Consider the following 17,045-nt stretch of genomic DNA (forward strand, 5'->3'; position numbering starts at 1 on the left):
GTGTTGAAGGAAAGAAATAAATTTGGGTTTAGTGGCAAAAGTTGCTTTGTTCAAAATGCGAGCCCTTTATACTGCATGTACATTTACCAGGCAGTGATCAAAAGTATTTTATACTACTTCCATTTTCCAAGTGTTTTGGAATACCACTGCTAAACCTGCTATGTACACAAGTGCATACCAGGCCACCTTCTTTATTTGTGTGGCAGAATTGCATGGAATCCATGGAACCCAGGGTCCAAACTGGTATGTTCTTCGTAACTGCACAAACTGTTCAAAACAACATCCCACCCATCCCCTGCTCATTAAATATATGTGATTAATGGCACAATTGCTCACCATGCACTTAGCTTCTCATAAATGCCATTTTGTTCAACCAAAAGTTGATGAAAGCATTATTGTCAATGTGATGGACATAAACATGCTGTATTTATTCTCAAACAGCAGCTGCAATTTTCTGCACTCTCTGCTATGTTCTCAGAGATGCTGCTATGAAAGTTACATCCTCCTTTACTGAGGAACCAGTCTGTAAAAAACTATGGAAAAAGATAATGCAGTTCTGCATTAAATATGAGACAAAGCAGGAATATGAGTGCACACATTTATATCTGTATGCAGAGGAGAGGAGACTCCATTTCTGTTACATTGAATGCAGTCAGCATTTCCTTCTGGGTAAAGGTGGGGGTGGCAGCATATGGCAGGCTGGGTCTCTGATGCTGGCCAGGTCATTTGCATGCAAAATGTCACAGTTGAGCCTGTTTAGAGGTGACTGCATTTAAGGGAGGGGGGAGAAGTGAATATCAAGACCTGTCTGAAGGTCTGGATAAAACCAAAGATTTGAAAGGTTTTTTTTGGTACTTGGGGAGTCAAGAAAAAAAAAAGAGTAAGAGAGAAATAAGTTATTATGCCTGTAGAAAGGGAGGCTAAAAGCAAGCAATTCTAGGTGTGCATTATTTCCTCATGGTAATACCAGCTGCAAATAGGTACATCAGAGAATTGCAAATATTTAGGGTTTTTTATGGTTGTACATTTTGGTGTAATACAGAAGGAGAGATGTTGCCAGGCATTGATAGTGTGTAGTTTTACACTGGGAAAGAGGGAGGTTCTGATCTCCTGGTTGCCTTTGCTCACAACAGTGCTAACCTTCTTTATCTGGCACGTGCTGAGGGCCATCCAGGGTTGGCTGTTGCACTGCTGCATGTCCATGTGTCTTGTGATCACACAGGGGCTTTTATTCTATTTAACTGTGCACATCTAATGTTTTCTTTAGGTTAAAGAATATCCTGGAATCAAAATATTTCAAGCTAATACATCTCTTTATTTTGCTAATAGTGAGTCATATACAAGCGCACTGAAGAAAAAGGTGAGTAAAGTAAATTCTTTAATGTCCGTGTCTTGAAAATTCAAACTAGCTTCTGGAACATGCTCATCTTTCAGCTCCTTTAGTGTAGCCCAGCACAATGTTTCTCAGCCTGCAGCCCCTGGTGATCTGTAAAATATGAGATGGTGACCCTCCAGCCAGCTACAAATTATCTTAGGAAGCAACAACATTTTGGGAGGGAATAAACAGACAGTGTAGCTTCACAGTGACTGCTCGTGAATGGAAAGCGGTGGGTGCAGAGCACAAACCGGTCAAACCCTTTTTATTTTTCAGCAGCAAACTAGTTGCTGAGCTGAAAACAAAATGGGAATAAAAGTGTTCTTGTTGGGGTAACTAACTTTACTGAAGTGTAAGACCGTGGAATGCTGTGGGTATTTAGTGCCCCTCAGATGACGTGCACACAGGGTGTGCCTCACTGCCTGTGTCACCCCTGCCTTCACTGGGTGCCAGTGGCAGCAGCAGAACCACCCGAGCCAGTGACACCTGTGCCTGTACTAACTTCTGAACAATTTTTCTGTAGCTCCCGTGGCGAGTCTTATACAAAACAGGTGGGTGGTACTTGCCCTCACAAAGCAAAAGATCTTTGTGATTATTGCCCAAATGCACTTCTCTCCCCTTTGCTCTCTGCACTCCAATCACCATTTGGTTGAAACAGGACACTCTGATTTTAAGAAAAGAATGAGATGCATCTTTCCCTCATCTTGTTAACACAGTGCTTGCCAAGACGATTCCTTCTTCACACTGTTCTCAGCCTCACCAAGGGAAGCTGGAAAACGCAGGCTTCTTGTTTAAATTTATGGCAGTGATTAATTCAGTGCAAACTGATACTCCAGTGCTATCCTAACAAGCTGAATCTCCTCAGATCATACTTTCTTCTCCTGACAGACTGGAGTGGACCCTAGTGCCTTATTAGCAGCAAGGAGAAAAGCCCAGAAGCGCCATGCCAGGGAGATAAAGGCAGCAAATGAACACAGAAAGAAAGCTGTGCTGAAGCTCGTGAGCTCTCCGGTAAATATTTACCTCTGCTTTATCAGCTTGCAGGCTGCTTTCAGGTGCTACCACTCTTGTGTTTTATACAAGGTGTGCTGCTCAGGGAGCAGGTGCTGTGCCGTGGGGACAGGAGGCTGAAGGAACAGTGTAAGGATCAGGGATTGCTGTATTGGATACTTGTGTTGGACCTTGATTGCATTCAGGTAGCACAGAGTGGCACACAAACTCTCCACACTGTCTTGCTGTCTCACCAGTGGTGTTGGTAGAAATCAAAGGGACCCGCCTCTACCCCTCCCCACACACTTGGAATAATAATGTAGAAAGAAGATACAATAAAATTAATTCAAATTAGCACCCCCCTGTGACAAGAAGGTGCTGTTCCCCTCTGCTAATCCTGGCATGGCCAAGATACACTAAGAAGGGTTATCTGGGACATGCTTGTACTTTTATGCATGCTTAAACTCTTCGCCATGGTGATAGATGGTGTGTGATTTTACCATGAGAAACCTGAAAAAGGCCTAACTTGAGAGTCCAATTGCTGTTCTTTATTTTGAATATATAGGTCTTGATGGAATCAGCCAGAGATAAAACAAGGAAATTGAGTAAAAATTTGTCAGTAAAGATGAACAGGTGTCAGCGTTTGAAGGAAATGGGTAATTCAGTCCTGAGATAACACCTTTAAGCTGGTTGTGTGTGACTGTAAAAAGGCTGGGCATAAGAGAACAAACCTTGATATACACAAGATATGGAAGTTTTGTCAAGCCAGTTTCTGTAGTGACCAGGAGCTGTACACCTTTTAAAGGCTTAAAGAACACACGAGTGAGGGGAGCAAAGTGATGTACACTGAAAAAGCATTGACTGCCTTTAAGCTTTATTCATTTTCTTTCTCAGACGAACGACATAGAAGCAAGTGCAAAACATGAGATAGCAAGTGATGACTTACCTGTGAATGGAAAATTTGCAGATTCTAGTGTACAAGACATGTCTCTTGATGAGCATGAACATTTTGTGGAGCCCAAAACAAATATTCACTCTTTAATTCTGGATTTCACCCCAGTGAATTTTGTGGATTCAGTTGGAGCAAAAACACTAAAATCAGTAAGTAGGGATTTTTTTTCCACAGAAAACTTTTCAGATACCTAATAAGGAGCCTGTCAGCATGAATCATAACTGCGTGCTCAAATACAGTCCAATATCTCACCTAATCATTGGTTTAATTCTGTAAGTTTTAGCTGAATACTGGGGAATGTGTACTGTGCAGCTTTCACAGTATTTGGCTTCCAGAACTGTGATGTGTATGATGATGTATTATCTGCATTTAACTTCAGCTTTACTCTGTTGTAGATTATAAAGAAATACAACGAAGTTGGTGTCTGTGTCTGCATTGCCAGCTGTAGTGGTGAGTTGAGATTTTTCTTTTTGTGAGCTTTATGTGAGAGATTGTGTTTTATCTCCTTCCCTCTGCTCCCAAATTTCCTGCTGGCAGTTGTGCCTCAGTAGTATCAGCACTTTAAATAAAATTGGATTTGAGGAAAAGCAAGCCAATATGCCATAACTTTAGTGAAAGTAGAGTACTAATGAAATTAGCTTTGTGTGGGCTGGATCCTGCTCCCATTTCTCCTAGCTGCAAGTTGTGAATGCCACGCTGAACTTAGTATCTTGAAATTGTAGTGGTAATGTAATAAGGAAAAAAAGCCTAAAATGTTCCAGTATCTGATATTTGGGACTGTAGCATCTTCTTCCAAGAATAGGTCTCTGTCTGCATAAGAGAATTACCTGTTTGGAGTAGAAGTAGCATGTGATGCACCTGGCTATTTCAAATTTTTTAGTAACAAGTAACAGAACAGTTCCCATCTTCTTCCTGAGATGCCATTGTCTTCCATCTTTGTACTTAAGTGTATTCACTGATGCCATGTTTGGGTTTTATTTTGTAGACCCTGTGACAAATGAGCTGACAAGACTGAATTTTTTTGATAAAAGTGTAACAAGAGAGTCACTGTTTCACAGTATCCATGATGCCGTCCTTGCTTGCCAAGTGAAAGATGGTTCTGCTGCACAGGCTGACTCCAACCTTTGAAGAGAGGCATTGAGCAGAATGGGAGCCAGACTGATGCTGATGGAGATTCTTTCTGAATATTGTATTTGCACAGTTTGAAGAGAGCCTGAAGCTGTTTGCATCTACGGGTATGGGGTGGTGCTTATTTTTTGTAGGAAGAGTGGATAAGGAAATGGAAGCTTTCATGCTCTTGAATTTTTTCCTTCAATCAGGGTATAGCTTTCCAATAATACGCAAGCACAAAATTATGCAAGAGAAGAAAATTAATTGTATTCTGCTGCAATCAGAATCTGCTGGACAAGGTGACATTCCTATTCCTGTTGAGAAAATGGGCACTTTAACTCACTTACAAGTGGGATCTTGCAGGAGGTAACTGTTCTGCAAGTGTAATACACTGCACCAGTGTCTTTAAAGAACTTTCTTAGATGACTTTTAAAGCCTGATGTCAACATCTGCATACAAAAGATTTGTACAATGTATAGTATATAGTACTCTGCCAGCTGGATTAATGAATTCACACTGGTGGCATTTAGCTGCTGCTGTTTTTAAATCTGGATGGTATAATTATTTTTTTAAAAATACCTAACCTGCCTCAGCTATACCCAATTCTTCATTTTTGCTCCAAGTGAACTTCAAGTCAGAAACTTATTAGTTATTACATTATAAGTAAGGTACTTGCACTGCCAAAACTCAGGCTTTCTGGAAAAGAATACAGCTGATTTTAAGCTAAACTTAATTTAGCTTCAAAGTTTGAAGACAAAACTGGTTTAAGACAGGAATTAAGCCTATTTAAGTTAAGAACTGATGCCCTATATGCAGTCTCTTTAGGAAAGAAAACTCAAGCAAGGTCTGAAGTCTCAAAAATAGGTACTTTTCTGTTGCCCATCTTCTTCCCAGTAGTGCTGCTTCTGCTTCAGCTTTTAAGTGCTTTGAGAAATAAGAGTTCAATAGAACTCAAAAAGGGTACATATTTGGATTTTTTAAAAGAAACTGTAGCATGAGGTTTCTTTTGTCAGCCTGGCCCCTGTGGTACTGCCTCACTTCAGGTGTCAGATGAGAACCATGGAGCTCATGCAAAAGAAGTCTTCAATGCCCCTGTTTCCCTCACAACAGTCACTGTGAAGCTCAGCAGAGGCAGGAACCTAAAAGTGTTTCTCTCTAGTTTATTTTGACAGCACAGGGCAAGTGGGGCATCAGGGACATTGCACTCAGCACCCTCAAATCACAGGTCCTGTGCATAAGGAATTCAGACACCTTCCTCACCTCTGGTCACAGAATGTAATACTCTTCTTTTATTTCAGGCTCTGTTGCAGTTAGGGATTGCTTCAGGTAAACTTTCCAGGAACCAGGGAAGTCAGGGAAGATACTTGATTTCCTCAGACTCCCCTACCCATAGGGATGGGAAGCTTTCTGTATCAGAAATTGCTGCTTAGCTGGAGTTCAAAGGATGAAGTGCAGCAAGTCAAGATATTGTGTGTGCTTATTTAAACAACTTTTGGTACATTTTATAATGTTCAATAAGCCTTTGTATCGACATACAGTATATTTTTCTACTTTCAGCTTGTTGCAGCTTCAGTTTTTAACGCTGTAGCCTCTTCAGTTCACATTGAAATCCTGTCAACTTCCAAAATAAAGTGATGTCACTTGTCAAAATTTTCCACTTGTCTTGGTGAGACTCGGTATGAGGGACTAGCTGAGAGCCCCAGGTCCAAGTGTGTGATGCCAAGGGAGGGGCCAGGAGGTCTCCACCTCCAGGCAGGTCTTTCCTGCTGTGCTCCTTACTGCCACCCCCATGAAGCCCTCTCCAACCTAGGCCTCACAGGGATATAGCTAAAGCCAAATTCCCATCCTAGCAGAAACAGCTGCATTTCCTGGGGAGCTGCTGAAATGCTGGACTGAGAACCTTGGCCCAAGAAAGTCCCACATCCCAGACCATGCAGAACAAGTGCTCCCGCAACCCCCCAGCAGTGCTGGTAACTCATCTCATAGAGCAACATTTGAAGCAGCTTTTGCTCATCTCTTCCTGTGCTTTGCTGCCACCAGCTGAAGCGCTGCTTCCTCCTGGCAGCCTGGGCCCATCCCTGACAAAGGAACCCACTTCCTCTTCCCTGCACTGATTTACAGACCACTATCTAAAAGTTAAATCCTATCTTAGGCTTGTCAGTGCCAGAATTAACAACCCAAGGTCCTTTAATGTTGTAACAAGATTCGTTTGTCTGCAGGGACAGCGGAGTGCCTCCCCCTGCTGATGGAGCCCCACCACAGCAGATGGTACTGGATGGCCTAAATCTGGGTTGGTACCCCATAATAATCAGGGTCATTCTCCTTTACCCTCCTTTTTTTGCAAGAGTACTGATGATAATTCAGGATACCTAGTAGGATCCAAATTTTCTCCATACTTACTTCACTTACCCTTCTCAATTAAAAGCTACACTTGATTTCAAGTGCTGTTCCTGGTACATAGAGATGCTTTCTGAAAATGAGAAATACTCTGTCCCACCAATAGACTTGCATCCTTCCCTAAAATGTTCTTCCTGAAATGACACACAAGTATTGAGACTGACCAAGTTTCCATATCAAGATACTGACACCGACCAGAATCCTAACCCCATCCATGGCTGCCTACTCTCTCTCTTGCACACATTTCCTCTTTCAAAAAAAAAAAAAAGAAATAAAAGTGGCTTCATAATTTAAGCTTGAGAAATCAGTGGGTCTCATTTTGATACAACTGACAATAAAAACTCTCCAAATTCCAAGACAAAGCAGTTCCCAAAAGCATTTTTTTCTCCTCGGGTATTTCTTTAAGCTCTTCCACCTCTTCCCCTGAAACCACTTCAATGCAACACTTGAAAGAAAATGGAAAGCTGTTGGGGGTTTTTTTGAGCACACCCAGCTCTACAAGAACATGTCAGAAGAATAAGGATTAACCTTTCAAGGCTGCCTGTGGCCAACAACTCCCAGCCACCGCACAGCTATGGAGCACCAGGACCCTGTCAGCGTCATCCTCTGTGCAGCAGCATCTCAGACAAGTCATACAAGGGATCAAAGTGCTCACTACCACACTGATGTCAAACTTCACAGTAGGATCAGGGAAAGGAATTTTCCATCCCTTAGCACTAAGAAATTACACCTTCCTCCTCCTTGACCCATTTACTATTTTGTAAGACACAAGAAAGAATCTCAGCAAAAGGAATAGAAAAACCACTGAAGGTTAAAAAAATAAGTTTAAAAAAATAAGAACATTCACCAAGGGAGGGAAAAAAATGTCCTTTCATGTTTTCCCTGGACAATGACTCAGGCCACCACACATGCCTTCCCATGGCAGCTGTTTTCTTGGGACACACAGGCATGCCTCAGCACACCCAGAAACACTGGAGTCACTCAGGGGTCTTCCAGCACCTCTCTGGCTCAGATTTAAAGTTTTGGGGTGTAGATGGCGACCAGAGACTTAAACTTGGGATGTCTGCCATTGCCCAGGTATCTGATTTAAAATTATCTGTGGCTCAGGCCATGCTGCTGTAACCTGAGATCTTTTCCCTATGGCAGCAACAGTCCACTGGAGTAAAATACTCACAATGAACACACACCTGCTGTTGGGAACACTCCATTTATTTCTATCGTCAAAGAACAAAACACGAATCACTACACATGGATTTTTGTCCCACAGAAAGTTTCGGAGGAAGGACAGAAGACCCTTCCCAGGTCCTAGTTGTAGGTCATGTAGCGCGGGGTGGCGCTGAATTTCGCGTACGATTTGATGACTTTGTTCACTGCCTCCAGGAAATCCTTCTCGGTGGCGATTTTCCGGCGCGCTCGGATGGCGAACATTCCTGCCTCCGTGCAGACACTGCGGATCTCGGCGCCTGGCAGAGACAGGGATAAACATCAACTCTGACTGCCAGGGGACACGGAGCACGCACGCAGCTGTTAAAGTAAAGGAATAAATACGTGCAGCTTACCTGTGCTGTTCGGACACAGCCGAGCCAGCAGCTCAAATCTGATGTCCCTCTCCACACTCATGGAACGAGCGTGGATCTTGAAGATGTGAGTTCGGCCCTGAAGGAAAGGGAGGAGGAGAGGTGTTCACAGCATGAAAGAGGTGATGACTCCAGCCTGCAGCTGTCTGTGTCCACAGCACACACAAATGGAAAATACATCTTGTATTTGCTGCCCAACTATGGTTTCCAGTGTCAGGGCTGGAAAGCCTAAGTGCCCATGACACTAAAGAAAATAACTTTAAAAAGGGCTTTTATCATAGAAGTACCTCAAGAAATGTCTCTCAAATGAGCTGAACAAAACACATTCCAACTTCTGAATTAAACCGTGGATCTGGTTAAAGGATATTTTCTCTGTTGATGCAGGAACATACAGTGATTACAGCTGCTTACCATGGCTTCTGGGCCAGGATGGAATCTGTGCAGTGTGGGAAAACCTTTGGCACATCTTTAACCCTCCATACTTCCACACAGTTTCACATAATTTAAGAGTGATTCATTTGCTGATTCTCAAACTTCCAGACAATGACGCCCTAACTGAAGAAACACTCTGCTATCAGAGCACACTTGGCAGTGAAATAAAGAGTTCTCACCTCGAGATCAGGCAGGCTGAACTCTATCTTCCTGTCCAGCCTGCCAGGCCTCATCAGTGCTGGGTCCAGAGTGTCGGGTCTGTTTGTGGCCATCAGCACTTTGATGTTGCCCCGGGGGTCAAACCCATCCAGCTGGTTGATGAGCTCCAGCATGGTGCGCTGCACCTCGTTGTCACCCCCTGCCCCGTCATCAAAACGAGCACCTGGAGAGGAGACACACGAGTTTCACAGAGGTAAAGGCAGCTCCAGGCCATGGGCACAGAAGTGTCCCAGTGGCTGCAATACAAGACACCTGGGAAAATGATTTTAAAGTGCATACAAGTATTTGTGACAAGTTAAAAAGGTCCTTAGTACAAAAGGGCCTCTATCTCCCTACCTAACAACTGGCCAAGCTGCTGGAATTTTCCCACATTGTTTGTTCTGTCCTTCCCTCAACCAAAATCATCTTTCTCCCCAGTCTATGTAAAAACTGTTCTACTTTCAAAGGACCTAAGCACTTTCTTTTAAGAAAAAAGAATAATGTTCAGGAAGCAATAAAGATGTGGAATGTAGTCCAGAAGCTGAAGGGGGCTTAAGTTAACAGTACATTTTTGCAAACAAAATATAGAGATTCCTCGCTGAAGTTCAAATAATCTGGGTGTTCCAAATGTGCAAAAATGGCTTCCCGTCTGGCCTATATAAACCACTTCCTGACAGCTTCCTGGACACAAGGTATGCTGGGACTAGTTTTACTAACTCAGTATTTACAAGGACTTTTCTTCAAATGCAGCAATCCAGATACAGAAACTAAAAGTAAACCTGGAAGCTCTCACAGGAGATTAGAACTGTAGCCACTACAAACATACCTCCAATGGCATCAATCTCATCAAAGAATATAAGGCAAGCTTTTTTAGTTCTGGCCATTTCAAAGAGTTCACGAACCATTCGAGCTCCCTGAAAGCAAAAAGATCAAGACTTTGTTAGAGATTTGAGGCACATTAATGGAAAACTATCAAAATCAAACTTTTCAGGCTTCCAAATACCAAGTAAGTTCCCAATAAGAAAACTCTTGTTGTTTGTTCATGTATATAATGGGACAAGTATAAAACTTAAAGCAATTTATAAGGGAGAGAAAAATTACCGGTCTTAAACTCAGAAGCACAGATGAAGTAATTTACCTCAGGGCAAACTGAAAAATAAGTGGCAAAATCCCTCTCATCAGTGACAGCAAAGCTGAGGTCACGTCACCACTGGTTGACCTGCAGTGATTTGTCTGACAGCTCCTGCCCCCTGCACCTGCAGCTTCCAAGTACATCCATCCCTCACCCCCACTGTGTCTGGTACCCACAAGGGATATCTGCAAACCCCTCCACACTCCATCAAGTACTTGCTCTTACCTCTCCCACATATTTCTGCACCAGCTCAGATCCAATCACTCTGATGAAGCAGGCATCAGTCCTGTTAGCCACAGCACGGGCACAGAGGGTTTTGCCTGTGCCAGGCGGCCCAAACAAAAGCACTCCTTTGGGAGGCTCAATTCCAAGGTTCACAAATCTTTCAGGCTGTAACAAAGAGAGCCAGAAGGCAAGGTTATCTGCAAATTAAAGATTATGTGCATCAAAGCGTACATGCAAATTAAGGAAATGATGAATGAAGAGCAATGTAAACGAGGCTGGGCTGGATTTCACTTGGTAAAACCTGACTGCCTTGCATTAAGCTGTTTACACTCAGTGACATTGTCTTTTCTTGCTTTTTCAGATGCTAACAGATGACCAGAATGCTTCCAAAATAATAGAAGCTTCAATCTGGAGGTTACTTACGTGAAGCAGAGGGGTTTCAACCACCTCTCTCAGCTTTTCAATCTGCTCTTTACAGCCACCAACATCACTGTAAGTGACATCAGGTTTTTCTTCCACCTGCACAACAAAGAGGTGAGTGAGCAGTTACCAGCCTAGTGCTGCAAATCTCTATGGGCTTTCAACAGCCCACAACAAAATCCAGTGAAAGGAATCAGAATTACAAGATAAAACCATGTCAAAATAAGTAAAGGCAACTCTCACTTGCATCATGGTGACTGTGGGATCAATCTTTGGAGGCAAGGGGATATGGATTTGGTACTTGTTTCTGTCCACCCTGGTGAGGAAACACAGACTATTATTTTAACACTGGGTAAGTAAAGTGTTATGTAGAAACAACTCTGGAAATGAGAAGCTGAATTCTTGAACTGTTCTTTTCTCTGGCATCAAGAGAGCCCAGCCCTGAAAGCTAATAGTCAGGCCAGATACTGGAATTCTTTCTGCACAAAATTTTAAGGTTTTCAAAACTACTAATTCCAAAGTACTTTGAAAACAAAATTTCAAAATATCCCAGAGAGCAAACTGGCAAAATACTGACTCTTAAGTAACAAGTTTTACGTCCTCAGTGAACATTTCCTGACTGCCCTGAGTGCAACTGCAGAGTGCCAAAGAAGGAGCACACACAGGCTCCCTGAAAGCTGGGACTGCTGGGGCCCAACCTGAAAGGTTTCTGTCCAATGACAAATGGGTTTTGTCAATTTCTGTCAAAATAACATCAAAACAAGATTCCAGCAGAACATACAGGTGAATTACTGTCACCCAAGGGAAGGACAGCAGTGGTATAATTTCAACCACTGCAAAAATTGGAAATGAGGGCTTGCTGATCTGTCAAACTACAACACGAGACAACTCGGAGAAAGCTTCTCCTGCAGGAAGATTCACAAGAACACAAAGACTTTGCATACCCAACTCTCATGCCTTCTTCTATGTCAGTAGGTGCCACCTGGTCACTGAGATCCACCACGAACTTGGCAAATTGCTTGACATTGATAATGTACTTGGGATCCTCGGAGTCTGCATTGATGATCTTGGTGCACCTAACACACAAACACAATTGCACTTCCAGGCAGACAAACTGCTTGCTATCTGCCTAAACATCAAGAGTCACATTTCCAAATACACCAGAATACCTGTGGTACTAGTGATTACACCATTACAGCATCATACGACGACAGCAGAAATAAGTACAAGTGTGAAATGCATCACACATAATCACAGTTCCTTCATGATTCAGTAGTAAAAAGCACGTTCAGTACGCTCAACATGAGCTTTATTCTTTAAAAGAAGTCCACACGTAAGCTATAAATGAGATTTTTAACACTACAGAGCTCTACTGGAAGGATAAGAGTGTTCCCACCTTGCAACTTGCAATGGCTGCTCACTTTGGAGGGTTTGTTTATCTGCAGCCAGATCCCAAAGGGCAGGAGGAGCCAGGCCAGTGTCAGATTCCTTGATCCCTGCGTGCAGCACAAACAAGCTGAGGAGCAAGCAGCTACCTGGATGTCAGCCATCCTTCCCACACCAAAACCTCAGAGATAACCCTGCAGGATGTTTTGAGAGACCTCCAAAACAACACACACACATCTTTGATGGATTTCCTAAAAAAACGAGTTCCCTTAGGAAAGAGCCTACGTGACTGTGCCAGCTGAACATTCAAATCCCAGTCCGGCCAACCTCTCAGACAATTTTACTGTGTGGGGATGATGACAGCAGGACAGAGCAGTGACAGCTGATTACATTTCACTAAAGGTGTGAAACTCTCTAGTGCTTTCACTGAGCTCCAGTGCAAAGTATCAGAAGCTAAGGGATTCACACAGATGAAAGACCCCATAAATCGTCCAAAACATGCATATAACAAGTACCATCTCCATGATATATTTAAAAGAATCAAGGTTATTTTAAAAGAGAAACTGTGGTGCTCCTGGCAGAACTGAGAGCCACTGCAGGATTAGCAACAGGGCAAAAAAACATACATCAGTGAAAGAAAAATTAGGCAAGAAATTAATTGTTATTGTTATTACTACTTCATTATCTGGTGTCAGAAAGGGGCATTTGTTTCATGCCACCATCATATATAAAAACCACAGTTTTGATTTAAATGTGTTAAAGTACAAAATTACAAAATCAGATGCACAGATTAGTCCTGCCCAGTTGAAAAAAAATCATCTAACAAGCAAAAATCTTACACTACCAAATAAAGAGCTGGGTTGCTTTGAGAAAAATAACTAAAAAAAACAACACAGAAGTTGTTGGAAAACAACCTCTTACAACTGTAGTTTTGGTATCTGTGGCTCTTCTGTTGAAACCTTTCTACAATAAAAGCATACCAGTGAGCTCATTGATTTTCTTAAGCAGTTGTTGAATATCATCTTCTACTTGCTTGATCTGCCTTGAGTACGTGCTCTGGCCCTGGAAAAGGAATATCATGTAGATTTCCTAAGTCAAATTATCTCATGTTTAGGAAAAAACATGACAACATCTGCTGCCATCAAGATGTTCAACAGGCTCTCTTGGTACAACAGCCAACCATTGATGACAGCCAAAAAAAGACAGAATTAAGTTCCAGTAACAATATTTCTGTTTGCAAAAGTGAAGTACAGCTATACACAACTGACCAGCTGGGAAGGTGGAAATTTTCCACATTTGTAAACTTCAATAATTTGTTTTTCTTTTAAACCTGTTCAGCCTTACTTTTTCAGACTATTTCTCCTAAAGTACAAAAAAAGACTTAATAAAATCATATATGCAGAGAATTCTGAATACACTTTTTGAAAACCATCTGTACAAGTGCTTTAACTGCCTTACCCAACCTTTCCATCATCCACAGAGGACAGCACAAGGATCAAGGGGCAAATCAGAATTCTTGCTTGTGCTAAAATGCTCTTTTTTCATCCAGATCTGCCTAACACAGGCAGATTCAGACCTGGATTTGCTTTACAATATCTCCTTTGTAGACCACTGGCAACAAAAAAAGAAGCTGCAGTGGGCACAGGCTGTATTTCAGAGCTTTGCAAAGGAGTCTTGGTGTCAACAAAATTCAGACTTCTGCCAAACATACCTAAGCTGCAAGTTTCATCTTTCAAGAGTTCTTTTGCAGACCCACTGTACTTCACAACAGAAAGGGTAGATTGCAATTTTAAGCCTTATTTTCTGCAGAAAGTGCCTACCAACCTTATGTTCTTTTAACATGATGGTTAAAAGCAAGTCAGTTTGGTGGCAGGAAGAGTCTTAACATTATTTTTTTGTATAAACCAAGAAAACTGGCCAGTGAAAAAGTCCTAGTAAAGCCCTGGCTGTCAGACCCCTATGGCAAGCAGTGATGAGATAAAAAATCAAAAACAGAGAAACAAACCCTTAATTCCTTCCAAGTTAGCAAACCCAAGATTATTTTTAGTGTTGCAGGCTGCGGCCTCCTCACTGGAAGGTGAAAAGGGAGGGAGGATTTTGGCAGGAGAGAAAAGCACTAGGAGAAGCAGAGTTACTCTCCAGCTGCTAAGTGCACACCCCTCCACTCCTGCACTGTATTCCCCACAGGAACTGTGTCTTTAACACTCCCACATGTCTGTGCTACTTACATATGTTTTCAGTAAGGCAATATCTCCTTCATCAAGAGCTGAAACAAAACAAGAGAAACTTAGCTTCCAATTCTGAAAACAAAGCCAGCAGTATTAACTCTGCTTCTAAAAGATCAAAACACATATTTTGGAGAGATTCTTTTGAGTTTCCACTTTTCACTGAACCAAAGTGGAACAAAAAAGCATCAGAAAAAATACAACAAAACAAAACAAAAAAAACAACCAAACAAAAACCAACCAAGCAACAACCAACAAACAACCAACAAACAAAAAAACCAAACAAAAAAACCAAACAAACAAAAAAACCAACAAACAAAAAAACCAACAAACAAAAAAACCAACAAACAAAAAAACAAACAAAAACAAACAAAAAACACAAACAAAAAACACAAAACAAAACAAAACAAACAAAACAAACAAAACAAAACAAACAAAACAAACAAAACAAAACAAACAAAACAAACAAAACAAACAAAAAAACAAAAAAAACAAACAAAAAAAACAAACAAAAAAACAAACAAAAAAAACAAACAAAAAAAAAACAAACAAAAAAAAACAAAAAAACAAACAAAACAAACAAACAAAACAAACAAACAAAAAAAACAAACAAAAAAAACAAACAGGGTCTCCAGCTGCTCTCATCAGTCCAAAAGCCTGCACCACTCAGAGTTCACAGCAAGCAAGACACATCAACTCTGCTTCAGGCAGAGTAGCTTCCCAGCCTATGACTGCACAAAAAAAGGGATGGAAGATATCACAACTTCATCTTTTTAACTTTTTGTTTCTAGATGTTCAAGAAAGGATCAATGTAAAACTGCCACCACTTTCCACTAGCAAAGTCTCTGCACAGAGGTGGCTCCAGTGACCCTTCTCCATTAACTAAGAAAAATACAACTCTGCTAGTGTCACTCTTTGCCACACCACTCTCACTTCACTAGCCATTTAACAGACTTTCAACACCTTTCTCCCTTCCCATCCCTGTTTCCTCTCTTGTCTAATTCCACTCTTTCTAAGACAGATGGAGCCCAAACCACACAGCACTGGTGATCTGGGTGAAGCATGTGTTACACAAGATGCTGAAGACCTTCGATGTTGATCCATATTTCTTTCCTGATTATTTGTACCACTTCAGTGATTATGTTTTATAGCTACTGAACACTCTGTTGCTATAATTTAGAAATCCTTCTTGAATGGGAACAGTTCAAAGTCCATCACTAATTACAATTTGTACTGCTTGTGCTTCCATATGGTTCATTAAATATTTACCAACACTAAATAAAAAGCCGCGACAAGTTAAAACATGAGGAGCAACCGACAATTTCCACACTCTGCCGGTATCCTCGGAAATCTCTGCTGCCTTCCCTCTCCTGCTTCCCCGGAATTCTGAGTGAAAGAGAAGCACAAGAGCAGCTCTGCGGCGCTACCCCCGGCAAGAGAAAAAAATTACAATGGAATTATCAAAGCTGGAAGAGACTTCCACGATCATCAAATCCAACCATCAACCCAGCCCTGCCCCTGTAACCCCTAAAGCACATCACTCAGCGCCACATCCCGACGCCTCTTGAACACCTCCAGGGATGATGACTCCACCTCCCTGGGCAACCTATCACAATGTCTAACCACCCGAATTGCGAATTGGTTTTTTTCCAATATCTAATCTGAGTCTCCCCTTCACAATTCTAGGTCATTTCCTCGATTTTTCTCACTGCGGGAGGGCACGGCAGAAGAGCCCAGCCCCCACCTCACCACAGCCTCCTTTCAGAGACACGTAGCACTATTTTATCACGTTTTGTTGGATATTTTAAGTATAAAAGTAAGTATTAAACCACAAAAGCCTTTTTTTCCCTTACAATGAGGAAATTCGACATTTTAGGAACCTTTTGTAAAAAAACAAACAGACTTAAAATGCGGATGGTCCCTTCCAGCCCCGCTGTCCCTCGCCACCGCCCGCTCAGCCCCTCACAGCCCCGGCCGCCTCAGGCCCGGCCGGCCCCGCTTCCCTCCCCGCCAGCGGCGGCACCGCCCGAGCCCGGGCTCCGGGCCGGGCCGAGGGACAATCCCGGGGCGGTGGCCGCGGCACCAAAACGCACATTAGCGACGTTTTTAATCCTTTTTTCCCCCCGTCGCACCTCCGGCCCCGCCGCTCCCTGCACCGACATGGCGGCCGGCAGCACCCCCCTACTCCCGCCCCGGGCGCTGCTCGGAGAGTGCCCCCGCCATCGCCCCTCACCGCGGATAGGTCTGTCCTCCTTCTCCTCCTCCTTGGTTTTCCTCTGGTCGGCTCCCAGGTAATCCGGCATCGCGCCCGCCCGCCTTACGCAGCACCGCGCCGCTTCCGCCCGGAACACAAACCAGGGTGCACCACGGCCCGTGCGCAGGCAACTCCTTTCCCCCCAGCCGCCGCGGCCGCCGCCGAGAGTTCCGCGCGGCGGCGCCGCCGCTTCATCCCGCGGCCCTGGGCAGCGCCGCCGGTGCCGCCCCGCGGGAGCCGCTCCGGCCGCGGGGGCGGCGCGGGGGCAAGGGAGGCGCGGCGGGGCCCGCGGGGCTCGGGTAGGGCCGGCCGGGCCGCTTATGGCGCCGCACGCCGCCGCCGCCCCGGAAGCGCTGTGGGCGCCGCACGCGC

General features: G+C 43.3%; 2 protein-coding genes across 2 annotated transcripts in view; one reads left to right on the forward strand and one right to left on the reverse strand.

The window, feature by feature from the left end:
• Positions 1-8,133, forward strand: part of SLC26A5 (solute carrier family 26 member 5) — a 23,430-nt gene extending 15,297 nt beyond the window's left edge. The window contains 7 exon segments of the mRNA XM_062491628.1: positions 1,268-1,360; positions 2,264-2,386; positions 3,260-3,466; positions 3,713-3,767; positions 4,791-4,793; positions 7,971-8,024; positions 8,027-8,133. Coding sequence (XP_062347612.1) covers positions 1,268-1,360; positions 2,264-2,386; positions 3,260-3,466; positions 3,713-3,767; positions 4,791-4,793; positions 7,971-8,024; positions 8,027-8,133 — 642 coding nt within the window.
• Positions 8,013-16,796, reverse strand: PSMC2 (proteasome 26S subunit, ATPase 2). Its single transcript, XM_062491630.1, has 12 exons — positions 16,653-16,796; positions 14,423-14,460; positions 13,175-13,256; positions 12,205-12,304; positions 11,753-11,884; positions 11,052-11,124; positions 10,812-10,907; positions 10,389-10,553; positions 9,858-9,945; positions 9,013-9,215; positions 8,384-8,480; positions 8,013-8,287 (listed from the first exon to the last, which is right to left on the reverse strand). Exons 1-12 carry the CDS (start codon positions 16,720-16,722, stop codon positions 8,130-8,132), a joined length of 1,302 nt encoding a protein of 433 aa, XP_062347614.1. The 5' UTR covers positions 16,723-16,796; the 3' UTR covers positions 8,013-8,129.
• Between the last annotated feature and the right edge of the window lie 249 nt (positions 16,797-17,045).

The sequence above is a fragment of the Cinclus cinclus genome, chromosome 4 (assembly GCF_963662255.1).
Source record: "Cinclus cinclus chromosome 4, bCinCin1.1, whole genome shotgun sequence".
Taxonomy (NCBI): Eukaryota; Metazoa; Chordata; class Aves; order Passeriformes; family Cinclidae; genus Cinclus; species Cinclus cinclus.